Source organism: Cetorhinus maximus, chromosome X (assembly GCF_964194155.1).
Source record: "Cetorhinus maximus chromosome X, sCetMax3.hap1.1, whole genome shotgun sequence".
NCBI lineage: Eukaryota > Metazoa > Chordata > Chondrichthyes > Lamniformes > Cetorhinidae > Cetorhinus > Cetorhinus maximus.
The window spans coordinates 4,826,927-4,849,347 of NC_135917.1; the positions used below are offsets into that span (position 1 = coordinate 4,826,927).

General features: G+C 45.0%; 1 protein-coding gene and 1 long non-coding RNA gene across 3 annotated transcripts in view; one reads left to right on the plus strand and one right to left on the minus strand.

Annotated features, from left to right (window-relative positions):
- Nucleotides 1-22,421, plus strand: part of LOC144672573 (tensin-2-like) — a 237,007-nt gene that overhangs the window by 186,974 nt on the left and 27,612 nt on the right. For both annotated transcript variants that reach the window (XM_078534376.1, XM_078534375.1), the window contains exons 13-18: nucleotides 2,498-2,558; nucleotides 2,960-3,035; nucleotides 8,757-8,886; nucleotides 11,232-11,297; nucleotides 11,691-11,807; nucleotides 18,651-20,285. In XM_078534376.1, the coding sequence (XP_078390502.1) occupies nucleotides 2,498-2,558; nucleotides 2,960-3,035; nucleotides 8,757-8,886; nucleotides 11,232-11,297; nucleotides 11,691-11,807; nucleotides 18,651-20,285 (2,085 nt within the window). The remainder of the gene's footprint in view (nucleotides 1-2,497; nucleotides 2,559-2,959; nucleotides 3,036-8,756; nucleotides 8,887-11,231; nucleotides 11,298-11,690; nucleotides 11,808-18,650; nucleotides 20,286-22,421) is intronic.
- Nucleotides 1-22,421, minus strand: part of LOC144672575 (uncharacterized) — a 101,858-nt gene that overhangs the window by 63,893 nt on the left and 15,544 nt on the right. Inside the window, exon 2 of the long non-coding RNA XR_013574117.1 lies at nucleotides 19,374-19,465. This is a non-coding gene — a long non-coding RNA (uncharacterized LOC144672575). The remainder of the gene's footprint in view (nucleotides 1-19,373; nucleotides 19,466-22,421) is intronic.

Here is a 22,421-nt window from a genome sequence, read left to right on the forward strand (position 1 = left end):
CTGTGCTGGACATTTGAAGTAACGGCTGGTAATGTTGACTCTTGGGCAACAGGCAAAAACAACCTAGTTGGCAATCTCAGGTAAAGTTCTTGAGAGATTCCTGTTTAACTTCATAAGGAAATCGAACGATAGCCAAGCTAACTTTACAAAGCCACTATTCTTTCATGTTTTCCTCTCTCCTGAACTTGTAAAGTCAGCCCTTAAAGGACTGAAATGTACCCATAACTTGTAAAGCAACTTGTTGGGATAGATTGAAATGACAAAAAACAAGATGATCATTGATATAGCCTTGATATTGGGAATGCACATGCACTAATTGCACTGGGGAGCATCCTGTACCCACTCCCTTCAATCCTCACAGTCATTACGACACAGAAGGAGGCTATTTGGCCCATTGATTCTATGCCAACACTCCTTATAAAACAACATTTTGGATGGTTCCTGTTTTGGCTTTGGGCCTGTGCTAACATTAGCTCAAATAGTGACCACACCATCTGTTGAACAGCAGGTGGACTATGCTTGTTTGCTGTTTCTCCCACACTTTGCTTCTGATATGGTTAATCCCTTAGTTACAGCGGTTAAAGTACTCGATCTCTGTCTAAAAACAACACAAGATAAGGATTTTCCATTTTCTCTGACTGTGTCCTGAACAATTTGTTTTTATTGTGTTTACTCATATTTAACCTGCCTGTTTGCATGATTTAAACCCAACCCCCTCCTCCTCATATCTCCTCCTCTTACCCCTCTCCAAAAGGCACTGACTCACGCCAGAGAATGAGCCCATGGTACCTCCTCCAAGTGACTAATGAGTGCCAGTGCACTATTTGACCATGGCAGAGGGGAGGGTATCACTGTTAGGCCCAAGCCTGTAGCGCGTGCCAATATACCTGATAGCCAGGATTGTTGGTTCATCATGAGGAGCAGGAAGTCTAGCTGATGTCTCTCACTCCGAGCTCCAGAAAATTGCCGCAGCTCACACTGTCTGTCATCTCAGCTGAGAGTGACCAACAACAACAAATTGCATTTATATAGCGCCTTTAAAGTAGTAGAATGTCCCAAGGCACTTCATGTGAGCGATTATCAAACAAAATTTGATACCGAGCTACAGAAAGAGATATTAGGGACAGATGACCAAAAGCTTGGTCAAAGAGGTAGGTTTTAAGGAGCGTTTTAAAGGAGACTAGAGAGGTGGAGAGGTTTAGGGAGGGAATTCCATAGCCTAGGGCCTAGGCAGCTGAAGGCATGGCCACCAATGGTGGATTGATTACAATCAGGGATGCTCAAGTGACCAAAGTTGGAGCAGTGCAGATACCTCAGAGGATTGGAAGGCTGGAAGAAGTTACAGGGATAGGGACAGGCAAAGCTATGGAGGGAATTGACAAGCATGAGAATTCTAAAATTGAAGCATTGCTGGACTGGGAGCAAGTGTAGGTCAGTGAGCACAGGGGCGGTGGGTGAACAGGACCTGGTATGAATAAGGATACGGGGCAGCAGAGTTTTGGCTGAGCTCAAGTTTAATGAGAGTAGAAGATGTGAGGCCTGCAAGGAGAGTATTGGAATAGTCAAGTCTTGAGGTACCAAAGGCATGGATGGGGGTTTCAGCAGCCGATGAACTGAGACAGGGGTTCTTTTGTCAAGAAAAGAGAAGGCTGAGGGGTGCCCTGATAGAGGTGTTTAATATTGTGAAAGGGTTTGAGAGGGTAGACATAGAGAAGATGTTCCACTTGTGGGCAAGACCAGAACCTGGGGCCATCAATATAAGATGGTCACTCTCTCTTTCTCTCTCTTCAGGTACCATGCCTTAAGAGACCATTGGCAACCATGGACTTCCATGTGTTGGTCCATGGTTATGCTTGGCAAGGTACCGCTGTTGTTTGCCGTTACGAAAGTCACTAATAAATCCAATGGGGAATTCAGAAGAAACTTCTTTACCCAGAGAGTGGTGAGAATGTGGAACTCACTCCCACAGGGAGTGGTTGAGGCAAATAGTATAAATACCTTTAAGGGGAAGCTAGATAAATACATGAGGGAGAAAGGAATAGAAAGATATGGTGATAGGGTGAGATGAAAAGGGGTGGGAGGAGGCTCGTGCAGAGTTTAAACACCGACACGGGCTGCTTGGGTTGTGAATACTTTGTACTATAAACTGGTAGCCAATGGTGAAGCTTCCAATGTTCCATATTGGCTAACTCTTAAGGCCAGCCAATGGGTTGATCTGAATTTTATCTTGAGCATTTGTCCCATTGTAGTCACTCTTAACTGGGGAAACATCCAATAATAAATCTGACTGTGGGCAACCCAAGGCTGACACACATCCAGTTTATGGTGTTGCTTGGATGAGCAAGGTCCCTCATATCCTCTCCCTGTGCGTTGTGCCTCTGGAATTGCCCCAAACTCTTTCCTATCTGTTTGATTGATCTGCTGATCATTGAAGCTGAAATGTTGACTCTGCTTGACCATGGAAAATGGAGATGAATGGATTTCTGCTTAATTACAGGATACCACCCATTCCTGAAGATTTATCAGTCTATGCAACTTGTTTACACATCAGGAATCTAGTAAGTGGCTTGTTGCTGTTTGTTTATGTGTGCTGCAGACAGGAAATGCTCAGAGAGATGTTTCACTGAATAATGAGAAGACAGTCTAGCAAGCTCTTTTAAAAAAAAAACTCTTGTACAGATGTTTTCCTTGGTTTATGCGTCAAAACCTATCTTAAATCTACCACAGCAGCCCCCTCATCCAGAGGGTAATGATTCCCGTAAGCTGCTTCGTAGGCAGGCCCCAGATGCTTTTGACTTTAAGTTGAAGCTCAAAGATCACATCAGTTGCATGATTTGGTTGGCACTGTGCTGGGCAATGCTGGTGGCACGATGGCCGCCTGTGAGTTGTCAGTCATGTGCCCACACCCTTTCTGTGCGAGCTTAACAAATCCATGCTTCCTCATTCTGTTTTTCTACAGCAGCGTCCAAGGACCCGGGTGTAAGAAGCTGTGCATCTCAATCGAGCCAGCCTTACTGCTGAAGGGAGACATCATGGTGAGTTCCAGATCAAGGAGTGGACAAGAGAAAAAAATCATCTTTGGAAGTGGTCAGTTGTGAGAGGGCAGTTTTACATTCTAAACTCCTTTAATCATCATGTACAGATCACATTAATGATGATGACACAACCTTCAATACCCTTTACCCATTCTATATCTTTTATCGTTGTTACACTGCCTCTTTTAATCATTGTTCCAGAGATTCTTTTAATTGTTATATTGCAGACTCCACTAATTGTTAAAATGCAAGACTGCTTTAATATCAGGATACTGACACCGTTAACCCTTCTAATAGACACCCTTAAACTTTGTGAGTCACCCTTCTTGTATCTTTATGAGAAAGTGGCCTTGTGCCAGAGACCAGCCTGGAATGCATGCCTTCAGCTCGAGGCTCACTGCTAATTTAGCCTCAGGCTTCAGCTACATAAAGCTGGCAAGCAATGAGCGCAAATTGAACTGGAGAGGGGGGCAAGCCGTGGCCGACAGGTAAATACTGGTCGAGAGGGGAGTAAGAGGCCCACAGTATTGCTGTGCAGTATTAATGCAAGTTTTTAATCTTCCTTTCCATCGGACCACTTTATGCACCACCTATTAAGCCACTGTAAACCTGGATTAACAGGACAGAACAAACACAGTGGATACACATTTGCAGAATGGCTCCTAAAACAGGCCTTAGGCCTCTGATTAGCATATTCAGGTACATTAGGCACTCACCACCTGTCGGGGAAAATTGTCCCCCCCTCGCTATCTAAACTCTAATTTTTTTTGCCCAAAAGATGGGCACACCAAGGACCAGTTTCTCCCCCAGAGTTCCTTCCGCTCTACGACACTGTTTCTTTTCAATGTTAACACTCTAGACTCATTCCTGAGCTTCTGGTCAAAGCAGGGAGAGACCATTTTGCTTCTCAAGCTTGGTTCTCCCCAGCTTTTCCAGAAGAGCCTCAAAGTGTATGGGTTGGCAAAGCTCACCAGACCCCTGGTCCACAGTGTGATTGCCTTCTTGTGCTGGGGGACAGAAAGTGACATTACACACCAGGCATGTTCCAGCGTCATTGGCATTTGCTAATGCAGGCCTCATGCCCTGTTTTGCGAGGTAGGCCAAGACTCCGCCCGGGCCAGGCACCATTGCCCTTATAAAACCGGCACCCGAGGAGACCTTGACTGCTCAGTTTGACTTCTTAAAGGGGGTGATTATATTGCTGCTTAAAAGTTTTAGGATTTTTTTTTAACATTTGCAATCACATTTTGCTAGGCATTTTGTTCCATGCATTAACGGTTTTGCTGGACAGTCTTTGGATTTTTGATTTGTCTGTCGATGCTCATGTTCTTTAGCCTTTCTGCTGCCACTTAAGAGTGCCATGTTCAATGAGAAGGACGGGTATTCTTTAAGGGAGCTCCGAATACAATGCAGGGTGTATTTGGGAAAAGGGGATGGGTCAACAAATGTAGGCATAACAACACCTGGGGTTTTTTTTTGCCTACCTGCCAGTATCCAAGGCTCACATTTATAGGCAGCTGCACATCTACCTGGACATTTTGGAAGAGATCAGCTTTTCATTGCCTCTGCTTCTCAACATAGGTTGGGATAGAGTGGTACCCTCTGGCTGCGGTCCGACCTAGGCACAACATCTCACTTTGCAAAGAAATGAAAGTTATCATAGCATGAAGCATTCATGCTAATGGATGCTTAGGAGCCACCCTGGGCACATCTGTCCCATAAGGCAGCTTGCAGTGCACACAGCGGAGTGGTGAATGTTATTTTGCAACTGCTAAGCAGTATTGGCTTTAAGCCACAACTGGGCAAGCTGGCAGGGCTTTCACGAACATGGCTGGGTTTGTCGGAATGCAATGTGTCACAGAAGGCACCTGTGTGGGGACCAGGACTCCTCATAGCAACGCCACAGTTAAAGGAGCAGCAGGAGTTTGCATTTAATTAGGTCAAGTGATGGCAGCTGTAGCTCAGTGGGTAGCACTCTCGCCTCCCGGGCCAGAAGGTTGTGGGTTCAAGCCCCCCTCCAGAGTCTGGAGCACATAATCTAGGCTGACACTCCTGTGCCAGTATTGAGAGAGCACCGCACTGTCAGAGGGTCAGCACTAATGGAGTGCCACACTGTCAGAGGGGCAGTACTGATGGAGTGCCACATTGTCGGAGGGGCAGTACTGAGGGAGCGCAAAATGCCGGAGGGACAGTACTGAGGGATCACAGCATTGTCGGAGAAACAGTGCTGAGGGAGCGTGGAATGTCAGAGGGGCAGTACAGAAGGATCGCCGCATTGTCGGAGAAACAATACTGAGGGAGCGCAAAATGTTGGAGGGGCAGTACTGAAGGAGCGCGAAATGCTGGAAGGGAGGTACTGAGGGAGCGCCGCACTGTCGGAGGGTCAGTATTGAGGGAACACTGCACTGTCAGAGGGTCAGTACTGAGGGAATGCAGCATGTCAGAGGATCAGTACCAAGAGAGTGCTGCATTTTTGGAGGGTCAGTACCAAGGGAGTGCTGCACTGTCGGATGGTCAGTCAGTACTGAGGGAGTTCTGCACTGTTGGAGGCGCAATACTGAGGGAATGCTGCACTGTTGGAGGGTCAGTACTGAGGGAGTGCCACACTGTCAGAGAAACAGTACTGAGGGAGCACCGCACTGTCGGAGGGGTAGTACTGAGGGAGCGCCGCACTGTCGGAGGGGCAGTACTGAGGGAGCGCCGCACTGTCGAAGGGGCAATACTGAGGGAGTGCTGCATTGTCGGAGGGGCAGTACTGAGAGAACACTGCATTGTTGAAGCTGCCATCTTTCAGACGAGACAAGGACCTGTCTGGCCTCTCAGACGGATCTAAAAGATCCCATGACACTATTTCAAAGAAGAGCAGGGGAGTTCTCCCTGGTATTCTGGCCAATATTTATCCTTCAGTCAGTCACTAAAACAGATTATCTGGGTCATTATTGCTGTTTGTGAGATCTTGCTGTGCGCAAATTGGCTGTTGCCTTTCCTCATTACAACAGTGACTACACTTCAAAGAGTAATTCATTGGCTGTAAAATGCTTTGGAACATCCTGATGTCATGAAAGGCGCAATAGAAATGCAAGTGTCTCTTTCTATTTGAACGCAGAAACATCATTATGCATGTCAATAGCTATTATCCAGCAAGCAGCCATGATGCCTTCATTATGTGGCATTCCTGATGCCTGCATTTTGGACAGAAGAAACAACGCTAGATTGATGGATCTGAGAAGACCTGGGCTACTGTCCCCCTGAAAACCACCTGAATAGTGGATGAGATTATGGGATGTTTACTGGTCTTCTGCCACTTTACCTCCTGGATGGTACAATTGCTCCCAATTTAGTTTGTATGACATTTGATGGGCCTCCTAAGAATTGTGTGCAAATCTGAGGAATGCTCTTACTCCACCTCTCCCTCACTTGCAGATTGAAAGGGATCTGGGTGACTGCATTGATTTAGGAGCAGTGTTGCCCCTCCCCCATGTCTCCCTTGTGTCACTGGTCCACATTCTGCCGCCAATACAACTCTCCTGTTAATGGCGAGCTGCAGTGCTTAATGGGTTGCTACGTCAATCGATTTGATGCTTCCCAGCTAGGTGTGCCACAGGCCGAGCCGTTCTGAATGAGTTCTTCATGTACCAGTGGCCTGTTCAAACAGGGGAGGGCTTTGCCAAGGCTGGTCCATTGAGTTTACCAGCACAAGCCCCCTGCTGTTAGTCTCAGAAAGTTCGAGCACGTAAAAGATCTACACTACCATAACTAACCTTAATCCCATCCATTTAGTCTGTTGAGGGACCAGTCTGCAAATGAATTCCCTGACTCCTAGGAATTATCATGGAAAATGCACTTTTCCTAAGAATCTAAGCCAAACTCAAGCTTCAAACTTTGCTTGCACCATTTGAACTGACAAAACAAAGAGTGCACTTGGCACTCTGTTTGCTCTGATTCTCTTGCCGATACTCATGTATCTTACTCTCTATTTGTGGCTTTCAAACTTTTCTGGATGGAGGTCCCTCTGTAAATCCTGACACACTCCCCAAGGAACCCCACCCCCTTGTCCTAACTTTGAAAAGACAGGACTGGATTTCCCTCTGGGGATGGGAAACAGGAATTGGGACTGTTTCCAAGTCCCAAACCTGCTCTGGGGAGCGGAATAGTCACTCAATAGAATTTTCACAGAGGTGCCCCCTTAATTGCCATGGAGACGGGTTCTGTGATCAAATAAGGGCGGTGGGCGGGCTCTCAAAGCTGGAGGGCCAATCGGAGGTTTTCCAACTTGCGAGGAGCCGTAGGCTGCAATGGAAGGTAAGCAAGAGAGAGGGTGCTTCAAAATGGAGGTGTCCTCTCACCGACTTTTCTAAATCTTGAGGTAAAAAGTAGATTCAGCAGCTGGGCCACCACTGGTGGGGGAGGGAGGGAAGCCCCTCTACAGGGCAGTCTGGAGCTGCTCTCGCACCCAGGCAGGCAGAGAGGGCCCCTAGGCCTGGAGTGCTGGCATTCCCTGCCCTGCCTGCCACTGGGCGCTTGCCTCCAGTCAGCTAAACTAGCCATTGCCAGTGCGGGAAACTGGAGGCCACCTAGAAAATTCCAGGCAACAACCTTTAATTGGCCTTAACTAGGCCTTGAACAAGCCTCAATTGGCTGCCTGCTCCGTGGGGAGACGGGTATCCCTACAGCCATGAACCTATCTCCGCAAAAATGGCCAGTGCCAGGAAACCGGCGCGCCAGCATTTTTGGCCCCTGTCCGCCTCCGGTCCCGTCCCCGGCAGGGCCCAAAAATTCAGCCCACAGTCTCAGTTCCCCCAGTAAAACAGGACAATCATTGGCCAACCATGGTTTTCCTTTTTTTGATCAGTATACAGATACAAGTACTGATCTGTCAAGAATTATAGAGAACTTGAGAAATGTGAATGCACAGGACACTGGGCAGTTGGGTTTTTTCCTGTCTGTCAATCTTGCACGTTTGCAGTTTCCACCAATCAACTACACGGGCAGAAGATCTAGCCCACTGTGCTTCTGATGTGGTGGATCCAATCCCAGAGAGTCAGAAATCAGATGATCTCTGGGATTCTCTTTGTACAGTGGGCAAAGTCATAGCGCCATTCCGGCACAGGAGGAGGCCATTCAGCCCATCGAGTCCATGCTGGCTCCTGGCAAAACCAGGCTGAAAAAACACAGCCTATGTGCCCTGGGAAAGACATTTCTTTGTCTTGCTTCTGTACAACTCTGATCTCGTCTCTGACACTGGAAATTCTGACCAAGAAATGCTGGAGAGAATTAGAGGCATTCACAGAAGAAAGAATGATTCTTTTAGCCCCACAGGGTGAACTTTGCGTGGCCTTGCTTCTGGCCAAGGAATGGTAAAGGGACCAAGGAGTGGAGGGAATCATGACACTTCCCAGAAGTTGGAAGCACTGTGAGTCAGGTGCACTGACCTTTGCCACCTGTTCTCCTGACGACACTTCCATCAAGCGAGGCTCGGGAGAGCAGCGCCTCGTAAAGTTTACCCTGTGATTTGCTGCCTATCACCAGACAAAGATCATCGAGCTGGTATTTGGGGCTGAAATGCAGATACAGCCTTCGATAGTTGAATCCAGGTCCCTGCGGTTTAGAGGTCAGTGTCAAGGCAACTGGGATCCCCAGCCGTTTTTATGATTGTAACTATTGGTAATACCCAGTCAGTGGCTCAGTCTTAGACATGTTCTTCCATCTTTGCCTTTTCAGGTGAAATGTTACCATAAGCAATACAAAAACCCGGAACGCGACGTTGTTTTCCGAGTACAGTTCCATACTTGTGCTATCCATGGCACCCAACTCTGGTTTGGAAAGGATGAACTGGATGATGCTTACGGAGGTCAGTGGGAATTTTCAGGAACAACAGTATCCCTATCTGCCCTGGTCTTGTGGAGCAAAACTTGAAATGCTCCATGTTCAGCCCCATCATATTATGCTTAATGCCTCGCTCATATAGAGACACAAACTAAGGACCAAATTGGTTTTGAAATGAAAGGAAAGGTTATCCGGCCAATTTTAAGATCCTTTTCTCCTTTTATCTTGCCTTTTCTGGTAAGACATTCCCAAGGAGTTCATTTAATTATCGCTACCAATGCTTATCCTCCTAACCATCAATCCCATATTTATTTCTCTGGGGCTAAAATTGTAGAAAAAAAGTTTATTAGTATAGTCAGGTTGGGTCAGCAGTACCTGAAAGGTTTCACCCTAGAGTTGCTGTGCTCCAGTTCCTACCAAGGCTCTTAGTCTAAAGAAAAGTTAATAAACACATTTCTACTTCAAAGGGGGCCATTTCCAAGCGGCAGAGATAATCCATTATCCCTAGCATTCATTACCTTGTATCTAGAGCTCCTGAAGTCTAAAGGCCTCAAACAGATCTCTTCCCAGCTGAGCACTGGCGAGAGTTGCACTTAGGCCTCAAGAGAGCAAAATTCTTGGAGTAGGCCCATCCACACCAGGGCGGGGGAGTCGAGGCAGGAGCTGAGGTGGGGATGGGTAGATGGTAGACCCTAAGAAATGAGGACGAATCTGGGAAAGATGGTGGGACTTGCACTCCCCAATCTGGATATGTGCCAAGTTACCATCGTAACCCTGACTGGATTTTCAGGGCCTCCTTAGGAATGAAGAAGTGCAAAGCCTCAGCCTGGATTAGACCAGTGGCCGACCTTGGGGAACTAAAGCTCACAAGTGTCCTCTTGGCTGAGTGATAGCAGTTTATGGATCCAAGCCCTCACTCCTAGACTTGAGCACAAAATCCACATGAACATACGAATTAAGAGCAGGAGTAGGCAGTTCTGCCCTTGAAATAAGACAGCCAAAGTCTCATCTGCTTTTTTAGGTTGATCCTAGGACCCTATTGAAAAAGAGTTCTCCTTAGTGTCATGGCTAACGTTTCCCCCTCAAACAGTACTGCCAGAAAATAGTCATTTTAACTTACCGGTGTTGCGAGACGTTGCTGTGCGCACAACGGCTGCTGCTTTACCTGCATAACAATGGACACTGCTCGGTCCAAAGTAGTTCATTGTGTGTGAAGCATTTTGAGACATTTTTAGAGAGGAGTTATCAAGTGCTTTAGAAATGCGAGGTGTTCTATTGAGTGTTACTGAGGGAATGCTTTATTTGCCGAGGTGCTATTCCAAGGATGAAAGACTAAAGCGAGGTTTTGCCTGCCTGTTCTGTTTGAGGGACGTTTAAGATCATGTTGCGTTTATTCAAAGAAGAGCAAGGAATTCTCATGGTATCTTGGCTAACAGTCTTCCCTCAAACAACAACACCAAAAACACATTTATTAACTGGTTCATTGCTGTGGGGATCTTGCCTTGCGCAGAATGGCTGCCGCATTTGCCTACAAAGTAACTGCTACTGCATTTCAAAGTGGTTCATTGCATAGAAGCGCTAAAAGCTGTCCTGTGGTGCAATATAAACCCACGCCTGTCTTCTAAAAGTGGTATTTTGCTCTGCGGCATTGAACGCCATTTACCACAGATTGGGATTGAGGCCATTTCCATGAGTTTGTGCCAATCCCATCCCCGCCCCTGTCACCAGCACTGTTAACACTTCAGCACAGCCACTTCAGGAAGGAAGTGGACTTTTGTGGCACAATGAAAACGGCGGAGCCTTCCCTTCTGGGCTGGAGTCGCAGAATAGAACGAGCTCTGTAAAAAAAAATGTTGCATGAAAGCATTTATATTCCACTCCAAGATATGAGGCAGGTACAGCAGCTTAAATGACTGTCATCTTAGAGTGGAGAGCACATCAGCTTTTAAACCCACAAATATTAAATTTGTGTTTTGTAATAAGAAATCTTCCAATGGGAGCATGTGGTTCATATTCTTGCTGTGTTTATTGCTTATCTCTCACTGAATGTCTTAAAATCTTCACTGTGTCGGAGCACTCTGTGTACCTATGTTAATGTAATGGAGTCCTGGCTCCGGCAGAGTGTAATGTCTTTATAGTCTGAATGTTTGAGCATAGAATACACAGACCACAAGGGTAAGGATTAGGTGAAAAGCATTGACAGTAATTTAAAAGTGGAGAACGTGTGCAATATAACAAGAGGGAGGGTGTTCATCAAGTTTGATTCAAGGTTAGTGAGGATTCTATGTGCTGCAAATTTTCAGTGACTAAACAAAATTGTGATGTACAACTGAACTAGCAGTGATGACTCTTGTTCTCCTCTCTTCTTAGACGACAGGTTTCCAAGAGACGCTGCAGTAGAGTTTGTTTTCTCTTCAGGCCCAGAAAAAACAAAAGGTAAGGAATTTAGTAACACTTGGGAACTTGGAAACAATAAGCCGTTTATAAAAAATCTATGCATGCTGAAAATCTGAAATGCAAACAGAAAGGCTTGAAATTGCCCAGAATGTCCATCAGCATCTTGGAAGAGAAAGACAAGTGGCCATAAAAAGCGCTATATGAATGCAAATCTTTCTTTTTTCAATGTGTCACATGTACTCCCTTTGTCAGAGCCGAATTCGATGCCAGATTATAGTTGGATCTCTTCAGTGAGCTATACATGTCTCAGTTAACGGACAGATCTCTGTTGGTCAATCGGTCTTATTGTGGGCAAGTGGATCTGTCAGCTAGCCAATTTCATGAGGGCATGTTAATGGCAGCACTCAATTCTTCCCCTCTTCCCATCTACAGATGGAGATCATTTGAGGAATGATTCTACAGTGACTGTGGATTACAACACATCTGATCCCACAATCCGATGGGATTCTTATGAGAACTTCAACCTTCACCATGAGGATGGCTTGGAAGGTATTGGAATGGAATTCAGAATTTGCTTGCTTGTTGCTGTCTTCATGTTGTGCTCATCAAGTTCTCCATTAAGCTTGGTTCAACAACAACAAAAACTTGTACTTATATAGCACCTTTAACGTAACAAAACGTCCCCAAGGCACTTTTCAGGAGCATAATAATAAGTATGACACCGAGCCACATAAGGTGGTAGATAGAGGTCGTAGGTTTGGAAGGTGCTGTCGAAGGAGCCTTGGTGAGTTCCTGCAATGCACCTTGTAAGATGGTACACACACTGCTGCCACCGTGAATCGGTGATGGAGGGAGTGAATGTTGAAGGTGGTGGATGGGATGCCAGTCAAGTGGGCTGCTTTGTCCTGGATGGTGTTGAGCTTCTTGAGTGTTGTAGGAGCTGCACTCATCCAGGCAAGTGGTGAATATTCCATCACACTCCTGACTTGTGCCTTGTAGATAGTGGACAGTCTTTGGGGAATAAGGAGGTGAGTTACTCACCGCAGAATTCCCGGTTTCTGACCTGCTCTTATAGCCACAGGATTTATATGGCTAGTCCAGTTCAGTTTCTGGTCAATGTAACCCCTGGCATTTTAATTAGTCTGTTTCCCTAATTAAGAGAATTGACACAACAGAACAGGCATTTTTAAAGTAGATATAGGTATTCCCCTGAACCCAAGAAAATAACAGGGCAAAATTAATAAATTCCTCATGGAATCATAGGTCTTGGCAACATTACAAACCTACAGAATTATTTCAGTTTGTGCATCTCAGTGTACCTCAATTTGTACATTGACTGAATCCACTGTCACCAGCTTTTTGGAGCTACTTTGCCCCTCTGGCCCATACCCCTCCCCCCGCCCTCAACCTCCCCCGTCTCTGCTTCTCCTGCTTCTGAACTTGCTTTGTGTCTTAATCAGATTGGCACAAGGTCAGAAGTGGGTGAAAAAATTGCACACAAGCAAGTCGTGCCCCTGTAAAGAATGGCATTGTCGCAATCGTCTAATCTTGTAATCCCTGTAGTTCCGGGTGCAGCTGAGCTCAATAGGGCTGAATCTATCTAAACGCCTGAGAACCGGTTCATGTCACACAGCCAAGGCTTAGACTGTTAGACTGTTTCAAAGTCCAAACAGTGCAAACAGCTAGTTCTTATTCTAAGCTGCCAGCCTGTGAAAAGCCCTAAATCTCAGTTGCGGAAAACATTTTACTACGTGCCAATTAAAAAGGCACTGTCAATGCATTGGATAGGATTAGGAATGCTTCATAACTGTGGTGTGTTTCGCCAAGGGCCAGTCTGTTCTGGATCAGGTGAGTCCAAAGTCACAACTTACATTAAAATGAATAGAGTCATTCTAGATTGGAAGTATCTCCTCATCATCAGTGAACAACAAATTATATTTAGAGAGCACCTTTTGTTAATGTCTTGTCAATTCCATTATTAAGGTTAAGGGAAACAGTGATGGGTATTGATGTTCTTTGAGCACGTATAAATAGGGGACAGCTGGGGCACTGGGTGGAATGGGAGGAGAGCTGTGAGACTGAACAAATCAATAAACTCTCTCAATAAAGAAAAGCCCCGTGTCGTGGTTTCGGCTTCACCAACTGGGCTTGAACACCTTTAACATAATGAAACGTCCCAAGGTGCTTCACAGGGGCATTATAAAACAAAAGTATGACACTGAACCACATAAGGAGATATAGGTCAGATGACCAAAAGCTTGGTCAATGAGGTAGGTTTTAAAGAGTGTCTTAAAGGAGGAGAGTGAGGTAGAGAGGTGTAGGGTGGGAATTCCAGAGCTTTAGGATCTATGCAGCTGAAGGCACGGCCACCAGTGGTGGAGCAATTAAAATTGGGAATGCTCAAGAGGCTAGAATTAGGGGAGTGCATATATCTCAGAGGGTTGTCGGGCTGGAAGAGATTACAGAGATAGGGAGGGGGCCAGACCTTGGAGGGATTTTAAAACGGATGAGAATTTTAAAAACAATACATTGCTTGACTGGGAGCCACTGTAGGTCAGCGAGCACAGGGATGATAGGGGAACTGGACTTGGTACGAGTTAGGACACAAGCACCAGAGGTTTGGATGATCTCAAGTTTAAGGAGGAGAAAATGTGGGAGACCAGCCAGGAGTGCATTGGAATAGTAGAATCTAGAGATAACGAAGGCATGAATGAGTGATGGTAGAAATTCAACCATTTTCAAACCGTTTAGGAGTAATTTTTATAAAGGTATATTTTAATATGAGCAGGAACGCAGTACTTTGAACACACAGTTCCTCCTCTTGACTTGCCTTTCCCTTGAGTCTTTACTAACTTAGAACAGTCACAATTGGAGAAGTAAGGATGTTGTCCTGTCACTGTTGATCCCATTCCACATTCCAACCCTGATTTTTGAGTCTGCTCGTTTGCTCTGGTTTCTGGGATACAGCAGTGCAGGAAAAGGAGACAGAGATCCATAATTTGCCATTTTAGAGAACAACGGTAATGCTCAGACAGGTTTTTTTGTTTTGGTTATGACTGGCCCAATGCTCGTCATTTTCTTTCCTGCTGCCACCCGGTTCTCATGAGCCTCTGTGCCAATTGTTCTGCCTTGAGGAGCATTACTGGTACAAACGGGTTTACCAATGGGAATTCTCCTAGCTTGAGATTTTTGAGAGAACCAATGAGGGATGCCCGCCAGCTTAGGCTGAGGTGATGTGGTGGCATAGTGGTATTGTCACTGGACCAGTACTTCAGATACCCAGGATAATGCTCTGGGGACCTGGGTTCAAAGCCCACCACGGCAGATGGCGAAATTTGAATTTGATAATAATCTGGAATTAAGTCCAGTGATTGTCAATTTGTTGTAAAAACCCATCTGGTTTACCTGGTTAGGGAAGGAAATCTGTCATCCTTACCTAGTCTACAAGAGATCCAGACCCACAAAAATTCTCAAAGACTCAACAGCCCCAGTAAGATATATGAATGTCTGACTAAGTGTAATACTCGTTAGTGTTTGTAAATTATTTGTCAGTAGTCACCATTACCTTATTTGCCATTCCTTGAAGCTCATGGTGCATTACCAGTCAATGGCTGTAGGGAGCTCCACAGGGTCTGGGTCATCTATGTCATTGCAGCAGCTCTGGTGTCATAAGGTGGCAGAGTGGTTCTTTAGCAGCCATTAAATAGGGATCAAGTGCTTGATTGCTTTGTCCCTTAGCTACACATTCATGCCATCAACAACAGCTTGTATTTATATAGCACCTTAAACATCCCATGGCACTTCAAAGGAGCATTATCAGACAAAATTTGACACTGAGCTACATATGGAGATATTAGGACAGGTAACCAAAAGCTTGGTCAAAAAGGTTGGTTTTAAGGAGCATCTTGAAGGAGAGAGAGGCAGAGAGGTTTATGGCGGGAATTCCAGAGCTTAGGGCCCAGGCAGCTGAAGGTACTACCACCAAGGATGGAGGGATGCAAATTGGGGATGTGCCAACCTTAAGGGTTCATTGTTCCTGCTCCTTGAGCCTTGGAAATGGATTGACATGCCTTTCATGTCTTTCCAAGAGCTTTTCAGACTTCTTGTCACCTGATTGTGACACTCCCTATCCCTTTAAATTTCACTTGTGTGCAATTTTCTGCCCCTACAACTAAGTGTGTGCCACGGTCAATTCTTCAAAGGAGCTTATTCCAGAAATTGGCCACCATTTAATTATACTACCCTTCTGATGAGATTGGCACCAACTTTGAACCATTTTGAACTGCCATACACCACGCAGTGAAAATCAGCCCCCCACATTGCATCTCAAACTTCACCGAAGTGGCTTAACCAGATGGCCACACTCTTTTGAAGGCGTGTTCACTTTCATTTACGACAGATGATTTGTTGTCATCAAAAGATTGATTTGGTGGTTTGAAGGAATCATGGCAGCTTGCTACAGGGGAACTTGTGTTTTTTATTTGTGCACTGCAAGATAAAGGATGTCAGCGCTGGGAAATGCAAGCCTTTCTATTTTGAGCATTGGGTATCAGCATCAAGCACTCAGATACAGCAGAATGAAGTTCCTACTCAGGAAAGCACCTCCTACTGCTAGGATAGACTTTTCCAGTACACACACCAACAGCCTGAAAAAAGGAAGACTTGCATTTATATAGCACCCTTCATAACCACTGGACATCTCTAGATGTTTTACAGCCAATTAAGTACTTTTTGGAAATGTGGTAACTGTTGTCATGTAGGAACTGAGGCAGCCAAATTGCGCCAGCAAGTTCCCACAAACAGCAATGTGATAATGACCATACATATGAATTAGGGGCAAGAGTAGGCCACTCGACCCTTTGAGCCTGCTCCACCATTCAATAAGATCATGGCTGATCTGATTGTAACCTCAACTCCACATTCCTGCCTACCCCAGATAACCCTTCACCCCCTTATCAAGATTCTGTCTAGCTCTGCCTTAAGAATATTCAAAGACTCTGCTTCCACCGCTTTTTGAGGAAGAGAGTTCCAAAGACTTATGTCCCTCTGAGAAAACATTCTATTAGCTTTCCTAATTACTTGCTGTTCCTTTTGCAAATCATGCACTAGGACACCCAGATCCCTCTGCATCTCAGAGCTCTGCAATCTCTCACCATTTAGATAATATGCTTCTTTTTTATTCTTCCTGCCAAAATGGACAATTTCACATTCATGACCAGATAATCTGTTTTTGTGATGTTGATTAGAGGATAAATATTGGCCAGGACACCAGGGAGAACTCCCCTGCTCCTCTTCAAAATGGAGCCCTAGGAACCTGTCTGAGTAAGATTTCCAATTAGGGGAGATTTGGGTAAATGGGCCTTTGCCCATTGAAGACCAGGTTACAAGTCCAAAAAGAGGCCTTGCAGGTAGCAAACAAAGGAGTCTTTTGATCACACCAGCCTGGGCTGAATTCAAACTCAGATGGCAGGGTAGTGCCCAACCCACCATGTTGCCCAGTCCCTCCAACATACAATTACAAATCACTTAAAACAAACATTTTCCTTCCTCCGAGCAGACACTTCATTGTAACCACTGATTAAAAAATGCATATATCTACTTCCCTAACATCTGTATTGACAAGAACAGGAGCCAAGAGTAACATCCATAAGTTCGAGTGAGTGTGTACACACGGCTGATTGCAGCCAGGAATCTGGGGACAAAATGAGTCCAAGATAGATCAAGTTTAATCTCCTGTCCATAAATTTGCTTCTGTCAACACATCTGGGGAACATTCAATCTGAACCCGGTGGACCAAAGTGGATTTCTTTGCACAGCAACCCTATCAAAACCCTTTCAAAACAAGGCCCAAAGTTCTAGTTGCTGTATCGTTCTGGAATCTGTGTTTGTAATCACAGGAGACGAAGGAATTTAAGGGAGCCTTTATCTTACTAAGTGCCTGAGAGATTATAAGTTTAGCTGGGAGATTGGACTAGATTTAGTAACGAAAGTCGAGAGGTAAATGTATTTTGACTTCCTCCTGCCACTGGACTGGTTATACGTTTTGGAGGAGTTGGATTAGTATTTAATCCCTTTCTCCTGATGAAATGTCGGGATACATTCTTTTTATTTTTTCACAGGGTGTGGGTGTCGCTGGCTGGGCCAGCATTTACTGCCCATTCCTAATTGCCCCTTGAGAAGGTGGTGGTGAGCTGCCTTCTTGAACTGCTGCAGTCCTGTATGGTGTAGGTACACCCACAGCACTGTTAGGGAAGGAGTTCCAGGATTTTAATCCAGTGACAGTGAAGGAACGGTGATATATTTCCAAGTCAGGATGGTGTGTGGCTTGGAGGGGAACTTCCAGGTGGTGGTGTTCCCATCTGTTTGCTGCCCTTGTCCTTCTAGATGGTAGAGGTCGTGAGTTTGGAAGGTGCTGTCTAAGGAGCCTTGGTGAGTTGCTGCAGAGCATCTTGTAAATGGTACACACTGCTGCCACTGTGCGTCAGTGGTGGAGGGAGTGAATGTTTAAGGTGGTGGATGGGGTGCCAACCAAGCGGGCTGCTTTATTCTGGATGGTGTTGAGCTTCTTGAGTGTTGTTGGAGCTGCACTCATCCAGGCAAGTGGAGAGTATTTCATCACACTCCTGACTTGTGCCTTGTAGTTGGTGGACAGGCTTTGGGGAGTTAGGAGATGAGTTACTCTCCACAGAATTCCCAGCCTCTGACCTGCTCTTGTAGCGACACAACTGGCTGGGGTTGGGAAACCTGAGTCCAGAATGGGCTACAATTCCATCAACTGATCCATGGGCAGGGGAAAATCCCAGCATTTTGAAATTGAAATTTTAGTTTTCAGATCTTAGAAACCAAAACAACTTGGATCATCGTTTTGAGTTTGGGAAGATCTGAATTGAAAAACTGTGTGGCATGTGGTTATAAGTTGGAAGATGCTACATTTTGAAGCTCAGTCCAGTTCCTCCGTGACTTTTTTATATATTATACGTGTTGTGTATATGCCCATGACTGTGTTATATGTATAAAAAAACACTATTTATATATATGTATATAATTAAATATATAGTCTTTGACTGTTTATATATGTATATAAAAACAACACATTGTATACATATATATAACGCATACATATAAAAAACACATGACTGTGTTAAATATACAAAGCATATATGTGTGTGTGTGTTTTATATATATATGTATATATATAATTAAGTATATATATATATATATATATATATGCTATATAGTCCATGACTGTTATATATTACCACCTGCCTGAAGTTGTCTTAATCCTGGATGTGCAGGATAGATTTTAACAGTACAAATGTGTATTTTATCTAAATATGCAACTTGTATATAATACTGCCACAACACTAACTGTAAAGCTTTCCTTTTTGTAAGGAGTACCACACACGCGAGGCCCACTGGATGGAAGTCTCTATGCCAAAGTGAAGAAGAGAAGTCCCAGCACTGGCACCGCCAACGGCAGCCCATTAAGTGTCGTGTCTGTTCACTGTGGGCACACCTTGTCTGTCAGCACAGATTCAGGTCACTCCACCGCGTCGGTGAAGACAGAAGAGCACAGTATCTGCACGAGGCAAACTCCATCGCAAGTGGAGAAGGAGCAGTTGGATCAGCTTCTCAGTGGGTTTGGAATGGCCACAGTGAAGAACATGCACAACGTGACCGCACAGCCTGGGACAGCCTCGCAGAGTCGTGCCAATGGGCGACCCGTTGCCAATGAAAGGGAGACGGACATTCTGGATGATGATGATGGCTGTGAGATAAATCGGTTTGCCACCTTACCAAGGAACATTCATCACACCACCCATCCCTATCCTTTCAAAGCCAGCCACCAATCGCCAGAACGCAGAATACCTGGATACAGCCACAGTCCTGATGGAATTCGAAACGATATCTACTATAGACCTGATACAACACTGGACCATCGAAGACCCATGTATGAAAGGAATTTGCCACAAATGAATGACATGGGGCTGGAGGGCAGGCCACATGATTCTTACCCCCATGTGAAAAACATAGACAGCATTCACCATCAGGCCGCAATATTGGAAAGAATGAACTACCAAAGGCCACGCAATGAAGTACTTCAGGTATACTCGCCTGTGTTCCATCAGTATCCTTGCGTGGAGAGAATGCCTCAAGGTCCTATCCATCAAGTAAGGCATCGAGATGATGTCCAGAGAGATCATGACCTGAAAACAAACAGGAACCGACTACTTGATTACCGTCAGATGGAAAGTCTCCTTGATGGACAGCACGTACAGTTTCTTGAGCAAGACCCTTCCGAGATTATGTCTCACGGTTGTGCCTGTCGGAACTGCTCTTTAAAGATGTCAGAAGAGGAGATTGAGAGATCGGCAGCAGCGTTTAACACACTCAAACTGGATCATGACTCCTTGTACCAGCACCCTTGTTCTCCTAATCCAGATATGTGGCAGCATGAGCATTTGAAGCCACATTTGGTAAACCACCCTATAAGAAATGGTCAGGCGCCTCCGCCACTTCCTTTACTGATGCCTGAACATTCATATAGCCAGTACCCACGAGGACACGGATACAGCCCATTCAGTTATAACCATGTACATGCCAATATTCCAATACCAGCACCAATGATGCACACATATCCCTCTCAGATTTCACCCTCCTCTCGTGGACAGCTTCAGAGAGGTATGGAAGGATCTCCTGAATCACATGCTCATTTCGTAAGGTATCCAGAGTTAAAATACAACCCAGATTATCAACAACATTCACACTGTAATTTTCCATATGATCATTATCAAGAGCAACACTGTGCCAACAGAAACTGTGAAGGCTTTCCAGGTAGTCCACTCATGTCATCCTCAGTGCTGGGGCCTCCTGCTCAAGGCCTACAAAGGTCTGGTTCTACGTCGCCAGAGGCTCTGAGTTTCTCTCAGCTTCCATCGAGAAAGCCAAATACCTGTGACCAAGCGGCGAGAATAGCAGATGAAGGTCAGCAAAGCGAAGAAGACACTCATCCACACCAATCATCTGGTGAGTAGCGACCGAAGTAAATCGCATCCCTTGCCTGTTTGTCATTGTTTATATTGATAATAAATGCCTCTCAGAAGCTTCTTGAGGATCTCTGACAACTAGATTCTGAAACAACCAGAAATTTCTCACATCTAATATCCTAGATCATTATGATTTGTACAGTGTGCTGGTTTGATGTGAACTGTTAGGATCATGTGGAAGTATTTGCATTCTCAATGACAAAGAAAATGTTGTTGTGAGGGTTACAAAATGTGTCCCGGTGGTTATTTTGCAGAAGTAAAATGATCATTTGCCACAAGATGTTAGAAGGTCAGATTTTTTTTTTGGAATGGGAAAAGGCCATTTGCATTCGACAAGTTTGGTGTTTTTTTTGTTAACCTCACCTCAGCTACTGTCCTCCTCAGTATATTCCTCAATCCCTTCTCTCGCCAGAAACACATTGAGTTGCCTCTTAAATCAATTTATACTGCCCTGGCAACTTATTCTACAAACCTACTACCCTTTGTAAATAAAAAATGCAAGGTCCTGTTGAATGCTCTTCCTGGGCTTAATTTTCCAAATATTGACTATGAATGGGTGGAAAATCAATTTGAAACACCCCTATTTTTAATTGGTGTCGCCTGGTATTTAAATGCTTTACCAAAGCCAACAATTCGTCCAATTGACTTCTTATCAATCGCCTTCATAATCTTGAAAATTTCACCTCTTTGTCTTCCTTTTTCCAAAGAGAGCCAGCCCTTCCTTAATCCTTCCTCATGATTTAGATTCCTAGTGCTTTGGGTCACTCAGTTCTAACCACGTTGGTGCTCATTTCATTTTCCCCTTTGGCTGCAGTCGCTTGTCCGTGCTTGAATGTTGCTTTCAGGCCAGTGAGCGTGTCAGGGTACAATTTGGTGTGTGTACGCATGTATGTAGCAGTAGCTTAGAATGCCCTCTGACAGCCAAAATGTTAATGATATCCAGAGCAGCAGTAAGACCCTTCTGTACTCCTGCCAACCTTTTCCCTTTAACTCTCTGAGGACAATTTGTCCCCCTGTTAGAATGGTGTCAGTAGCTCCAATAGTTTAACAATGTGACGTCAATAAGCACAAAGTTCCACTAGTGCTACGAGTCAAAGAACAATCATCTAATTCTTTTGGCCCCGCCCATTGTGCTAAATAAATAGAAATAATGTCAAAAGAAATTACTGCAACCTGGTTTCATTTAAGCCAGGCTTATTTAAAGATCATATCGCTGTATTACACCCAAGTGCAGTCAGGGTTTATAGACTATAGCTTTAACAAACTACATCTATATGTTATTAACAATTGTGCACTGGGTACACAGTCTCTGTTCCCAAACCTTGCTTGTGGTTGTCATTAATTTTGATCATATTTTTGCATCCATATTATTGTAATTTGCCATGTCAACGGCCCCCATTCAATTTTGCTCAACTAACTGTCGTGGTGTAGTTTCAGGTTCTGGCCATTAGGTGGCAGCGTAGAGCATGTTTCTCAACTGCTGCTCCCATGGCACCTATCCCGCTGCTGGTAAGATTCCAGCATAGGTGGGTAGGTGATGGGCACAGTGCGCTCTGCTGTACCAGCTTAATTTAAGGCCCTACCCTTGCCTGCCAATCTCTTGCCAATTACATTGTTAAGGTTTGTTAATGTAATGTCAATTTGAAAAGTCACTGGCAACCAGGATTAAGGAAAATCCCAAGGCCTTTTATACATATGTAAAAAGCAAGAGGGTAGCCAGGGAAAGGGTAGGCCCATTCAGGGACAGAGATGGGAATCTGTGTGTGGAGCCAGAAGACATGGGAGAAATACTAAATGAATACTTCTCATCAGTATTCACCAAAGAGAAGGACTTAGCGGTCGATTTGTCTAGGGAAGATTGTGTAGATAGCCTGGATCATGTTGAGATCAAAAAAGAGGAGGCGTTAGGCGTCTTGAAGAATATTAAGGCGGATAAGTCCCCAGGGCCAGATGGGCTCTACCCCAGAGTACTGAGGGAGGCAAGGGAGGAGATTGCTGGGGCCTTGACAGAAATCATTGTATCCTCACTGGCTACGGGTGAGGTCCCAAAGGACTGGAGAATGGCCAATGTTGTTCCATTGTTTAAGAAGGGTAGCAGGGATAATCCAGGAAATTA